The sequence below is a fragment of the Henckelia pumila genome, chromosome 2 (genome assembly GCF_033568475.1).
Source record: "Henckelia pumila isolate YLH828 chromosome 2, ASM3356847v2, whole genome shotgun sequence".
Taxonomy (NCBI): Eukaryota; Viridiplantae; Streptophyta; class Magnoliopsida; order Lamiales; family Gesneriaceae; genus Henckelia; species Henckelia pumila.
In genome coordinates this window covers 33,550,684-33,556,950 of record NC_133121.1, presented here as the reverse complement: position 1 = coordinate 33,556,950, position 6,267 = coordinate 33,550,684, and the positions used below count along the sequence as shown (strand labels likewise).

Here is a 6,267-nt window from a genome sequence, read left to right as displayed (position 1 = left end):
TGCAATTTTCTCATATTAAATCATTAGTAACAATTAACCTAGTTTTGTAATTATCAAAAAAAGATAAGTTATCACATTAAAAACATTAATCTTATTTACGAGATTTGTATGCGTCTAAGACGTAATATATATAAAACTAAAATTTGATGACATAAAAGATAAAAATCATGAAGTGACAAAATTACAAAACAAAAGATACAGTTTTCCTATTACTTAATGATGATTAAATTATGTTGAAGTTGATTAAAAAAAATTAAATCTCGTTACGGTAAAAAAAAAAATTTGAAAGAGATTATAGAATAATGAAATGACTTCTAGAACTGCATTGCTGTGTGTTGAATCGTTGCAAATATGCAGAATGCATGCATGCTGCGAATATTGAAATATAATTTTTCTCCATCGATCTGTCCTTTTTAATTAAATAAAAATAAATAAACAAATGTTAGAGGTGCCACGCGTTAGTTCTTTGCCTCCCAGACCTGTGTGTCACTTCCAAGTGTATCTCTTCCGCGCGCTTCGCATCTATGTTTTTCATTTTTGAGCTACTCACTTCTTGATCCTTCTTTTATATTCTTATATTTTGAGGACTTTGACGAAAAGTTTCGATCTTTACTCACGGTTGTATCTTCAAATTTGAAATACGGAGAAACTCTTGGTGTCAGGCGGAACAATTTCTCGGGCTGAAAATGAGTGGGAATGAGAGGGAAGAAGGGGGTGGTTTCGAGTTAGCACTGGTGGTTCCTAAATGGGGTGAGATTAACAAAGGAGAAGACATCGATGATTGTGTCGAGATTCTTTCTGACGAGCTCAGGAAGAAAGGGCTGATTGTTGAAAGAGTCTCTGGCCTTCAAAATGAATTCATCAAGGTATTTAGTAAGTCATATTGTTTTATCCGAGTTTTGAGGTGCCCTTTTCCTGTAAATGTTTTCTGGTTTTGATCCTTTTTGTTTATGATTTTTTTTTTTTTTACCATAATTTTTCATGTTTTCTTGATCTCTACATTCGAGATTCCTAAACTTAGATAGTTCTATATTATGTGTCCAGAGTTTATGCGGCGTTGTTATATGTATTTAATGAATTCTCTGCGTGATTGTTAACTCTCTGAGTATGGGTATGATTGGATTAAATTAAATTCGACTGAGGAATATATTGCTTTACATCTTTGCAGTTCCTTGCACCATTGGAGGTATTAGGAAAAGTTGCTGCTGAGTTGCAGTTTCGGAAACGGACCCGTATTGGTAAGTTATATGTATTTTTCTCGCCCAGAAATCCACCCAGTACCTTATCCAGCGGTGTAATGTGCTATTTTTCCCTTGATCATGAACCACCCATGATGTTTCCAGGGATGAATTTTCCATTTGAGTGGGATGAGGCTGAGGCTTTTGTTAGGCATCCCGATGGTTCGTTGTTTGGTTGGGGTGAACGATTCCGTTGCTACAATCACATCTTGAATGGAATTGTGAGTCAGTTGTGTGTTTGTCTCCCTTAATACTTTATTCCAAAATGCAGTAAATTCGAATAATCGTATACCAATAAGAGATGAAGGATTTACTTGGAACGTGATCACTGATTAAGTAAGAAAATTTGCAGGTCAATACAGGAACAACGGCTATAGTAATGAAATCCAAGAGTCAGGAGGTAGAGTGGAATCCGGGAGAGTCTTTACTTGGGAAATTGGAATCATTGGGCATTTTGAAAGAAGTATTTCCATTGCATGGTACTACTTGGTCCTATAACCCACATTGTTCTCAAAATCAGTCATTAAAACACATTGTCAATATGGTTTTTAGATGAAAGCAAACGGAGGCAGCTTATGAGAAGTTGGGCTATGAATTGGTTGGACTTCACAACACAGCCGGTTGATGACATTTGTTCGTACTACGGGGTAAAGGTAATAATTTTGCTGCACCAGATATCCACTAAATGTCTTGATGCCCATTAAATCTTGTGAGCCAAGCATGTAGGTGGGAACTAACAGCATGGCCACTGGTTTTTTTAGCTTGTAATATTTCTAAAGTTTAAAGATTCACCTCTCCAAATTCTTCTTCTGATTTTTTGGATCTGCCCGTGCTCACATAAGACCTCTGTGATTGAAGAGTTTTAAGTTTGATGCTGTGTGTATGTAGCACAAATTATTATAAAGCTGTTCATTGAGACCAAATGCCTGGTTTTGATTTTCATCAATATAAACAACATTCTCAAATATTTTTTCTAACAAGAATACACTGTTTTCTGTAGATTGCTACGTATTTTGCATTCCTCGGAATGTACACAAAATGGATGCTGTTTCCAGCTACATTGGGACTTATTGTGCACTTCGTTGATTTCGGGTAAATAATTTTTCGCCCCATTCGTCGAGATGCATTTTCGATAGTTTGTACTGTAGACACTGAATTTAAGACTCACGAGTGATTTTTGTTCATCATCCAGGTCCTTGCAATTGCTGGTTCTCCCATTTTTCTTCATTTGTCTGATATCATGGGCTGTCTTGTTTTTCCAGTTCTGGAAACGTAAAAGCTCTGCCCTGTCAAACAGGTATTATACAATCCTTTTTCGAACACAAATTTCCTTTGCCCTTCTCATATTCGTATCTTGTCTTGATTATGTCATGGATGCTGCAGATGGCACATTTACGATTCAGGTGCTGCAGAATGTGAATATAAATTCTGGCATACAGATCAGAGCTCTTCGTCATCTCCTACAGAGCACATGAAGAAACAAGAGACAAATAAATTGAAAGAGAAAAAGGCATTCCAAAGAGAAGAATGGTTTAGATGGCTGATGAGGCTAAGAAATGATGTCTTTGTTATAATGGGTATCATTTGTCTCCAGCTCCCTTTTGAATTGGCTTATGCTCATCTTTACGAGGTTATAGGGTCCGAATTTCTAAAGTAAGTATTGTATTGTCTTTTTTTCCATTATAAATTGTTGGCACGAAACTTTGTTTCAAATATTGATTTTACTTTTGCTGCCATGTATGCTAATACATTCACATTCATCGGTCATTGTTTTCTTGGCATGGATCTTCTACTGATTGTCCTCTGTTCCAAGTGATCTTCGCAAAAACTTGGAAAACCTATCATTTTCTTCACCTCGTGCATGTAGAATTAAATACTAGCAGACAAAAATTTCTTCTTTCTCTCGTTATTTGGTCAAGATATATTTTGTTGATGAAAGGTCAAGTTTAATTTATACTAAACTAGAAGCCTAGTTTGTAAAGTCATGGCCAAAGATAGTTTTGTATTGGACATTTTGTTCTGTTGTATACAAACTGAGGGGGCTAAAACTCCTTCATTGCCTGTAGTAGAAGTTCTTATTGGAAAAATAAATAAATAAAATACAATTCTAAATTGAAATGAAAATGGATAGGAAGCCAAAATGGTTTATAAGAGACTTCTTAGGTGCTCTTTCATTATAAGTATAACTTCACTTTGGTAACTTTCTTTAAACTTCCTTTTTGTCACAGGTTTTGTTTGACGGTAGTTTACATTGTCGCCATTCAGTATTTCACAAGAATGGGGGCCAAGCTATCAGTGAAGCTTGTTAGATATGAAAATAACGAAAATGTAGAGTACAGTGCAAACAGCTTAGTATACAAGGTAAGCAAGAAAGTTGGGTGACATGTTTGCGATTACAAAATTTAGCTTCTTCGTAATCGCATATTGGTTTTCGCAGGTGTTTGGTGTTTACTTTATGCAGTCATATATTGGTTTGTTCTATCATGCTCTTTTGCACCGCAACCTCACGACCCTTCGACAAGTTTTAACCCAACGTCTAATCGCTACTGAGGTAAAAACACGTCACTTCTTTCCTTCCATTTCTTTTTTTCTAATTATCTTATCTTGGGACGAACCCAGCTGCAGCCAGAGAGTGCAGTGCTATCACACTCTCGGGCAAAAAGAATCTTGTTTAATTTTCTGAATCAGCTAGCTCGGCCTCCCCGAAAATCCATCAGTCATTTCATTTCACGCCATCTTTTCATCTCGCCCTCCCCGGCCGAAACTCCTGTTGTCTCTTGTGCTTATACGTGGAAATGTATCTCAGGTGATCGGGAATATATTCGAAAATTCTATACCGTATTTGTCGTACAGCTTCAAGAAATTCGGGGCCATCAGGTATATTTCTTTTCATTAATTTGTGGACAGCTTCAATTATTTTTATTTTAATATGAAAGAAATAAATTGCTCCATTGAAGGAACAAGAGAAAGCGTGAAAAAGGACAATCAAAGGTTAAACTTCGGTCCATGCCACGAGTCGAGAAGGAATATCTAAAAGCTACCTATGCTGCAAGTATTGGGCAAGAACTTGAAGATGGACTTTTTGACGGTAATATACGATATTAATATAAATAAATCACAACTATACGGGAGAGTCCATGTTTTGAAGTTATATTGTCATGTTTAGACTTATAAAAATCCGACTACTGACAGATTTTCTGGAGCTAGTGTTGCAATTCGGGATGATCATGATGTTTGCGTGCGCATTCCCCCTTGCATTCGCCTTTGCAGCAGTGGTAGTGATGGATTTTTCCCTTCCATTGAATATAAACATCACATCCCTTTCTGAAAATTTGACATTAATTTGGTGTCTTATATTTTGATGTTGACTTGCAGAACAATATTACAGAAATTCGGACTGATGCCTTAAAATTGCTTGCCATGATGAGAAGGCCCATACCTCGTGCTGATGCGACGATTGGAGCTTGGTTAAATATCTTTCAGGTAAGCACATACTCTTACGAGGGAGGACCCCAAAAGTTATTTACGCGCGATGATGATATATGTTTCAGGGGGAGCAATACTTTTTAAGAGTCGAAATAACACACAAATCTGGTTTTTTTACTTAAAAAAATTTAAATATGGTGAGAACCTCCTCGGTAGGTTCCGCACCCATTCTTTAAGGAATCGGATAGGATTTCCTTCTTTTTTCCTACTTTGCAAGTACTTTCTGATTTATAAAGCTCTGAGTTGCTATTGATATTTATCAGCTTCTCATCGTGGCGTCCATTTGTACAAATAGTGCACTCCTAGTATGCTTATATGATCAGGAAGGGAACTGGAATTTATCTCCTGGATTGGGTGCCATCCTCGTCATGGAACACGTGCTTTTGTTCATTAAGTTTGGATTCTCGCGCATTGTTCCCGATGTATGGCCAAATATTTCTTCGAGATACTTGAACAATTCAATAGAAAACCTTGTGTCATTCTTATATTTTGCAAATTGCAGGAGCCGGAGTGGGTGAGAGCCGCTCGGAAGAAGAATGTGACTCGGGCAGAACAAATGTGTTCTAAACAACTCTTGAGGAGCATTTCGGCCGATGAGAACACCTTTAGGGACATGAAGAAACATGATTAAAAGCCAACATTTCGATTGTTGAGCCAGTTGGGTTAGGTGATCACTTTCTTTGCTTTCACAAGTCCAAGATCCCTCATCAGGGCTCTTTTCTACTTGTAAATATGCAATTATTGGCTGAAGTTTTATTTGTGTGGAGACAGTAGTTTGTACGAGTTGTGTGTGATGAGATGATATTTTCTTGGTAACATTCACGTGATGAATGAATAATGTGTACATTGTACCTTGTGGTTTTGTCTTTCAAGGCTCTGGATCTTTGCTCCCAAATCAATATCCCATCAACTCATTTTACCCTTTTCTATAAAACTAACAAGATAGAGTTTGAATATGGCAAAGAAAACTACAACATTGCATATATACAGTGTGTCATCCATCTCACAAACAAAAACTGTCTCGAGAATATGTCTTCAAAGTTCAAACCATCAGAAATGAGTCAGTTCACATTTCATGCCTTGCGCTCTGAATTTCTCGGGTTCGCTAGTTTCTGGCTCATCTGTCGGGCATAATTCACAACGGCTTTAGCCCATTTCTTGATCTCATCTTTCAACTTCTGTGAATCCAAATGCTTAAGGGACTTCACTCCAGGATCGATGGAGATTTCCGCAAAGGATAGACACCCGTTCATACGCCTTCTCTTTGCATTTGTGTCGTAAATCTTGTTGGTGGTGCTTCCGAAAGAAGCAGACTTGCCTGCGGAGTTTTCTTCCTTCATTTGATGGAACAGTTCAATCGTATTGGTTAGGTGAAATACAAATTATTGTAAGATATAAGGTTTAAATACTAGAATATTGGTTTGGGGACATGATTTTTGACTTTGGACTTGTTCAGAGTACTTTGCAGCCAAGGAATAATAATCAGAATTCACACCCCTTAAAACGAGTTTGTCTAGTGCTGACAAAAATTTTATTGTTATTC

At 37.1% G+C, this 6,267-nt stretch overlaps 1 protein-coding gene across 1 annotated transcript; it reads left to right on the top strand.

Moving 5' to 3' along the window:
* Positions 1-509: 509 nt before the first annotated feature.
* LOC140884433 (anoctamin-like protein At1g73020) lies at positions 510-5,507 on the top strand. Its single transcript, XM_073291184.1, has 16 exons — positions 510-866; positions 1,169-1,238; positions 1,344-1,459; positions 1,591-1,717; positions 1,791-1,891; positions 2,239-2,330; positions 2,431-2,535; positions 2,622-2,891; positions 3,467-3,599; positions 3,676-3,789; positions 4,045-4,115; positions 4,196-4,326; positions 4,431-4,513; positions 4,614-4,721; positions 4,988-5,146; positions 5,227-5,507. Exons 1-16 carry the CDS (start codon positions 687-689, stop codon positions 5,353-5,355), a joined length of 1,989 nt encoding a protein of 662 aa, XP_073147285.1. The 5' UTR covers positions 510-686; the 3' UTR covers positions 5,356-5,507.
* Positions 5,508-6,267: the final 760 nt, after the last annotated feature.

Coding starts and splice junctions, on each gene's coding strand:
- LOC140884433 (XM_073291184.1), top strand. CDS start 687: ATGAGTGGGAATGAGAGGGAAGAAGGGGGTGGTTTCGAGTTAGCACTG. Junction 1,239..1,343: donor TCGGAAACGGACCCGTATTG/GTAAGTTATATG, acceptor TGATGTTTCCAG/GGATGAATTTTCCATTTGAG. Junction 1,718..1,790: donor AGAAGTATTTCCATTGCATG/GTACTACTTGGT, acceptor TATGGTTTTTAG/ATGAAAGCAAACGGAGGCAG.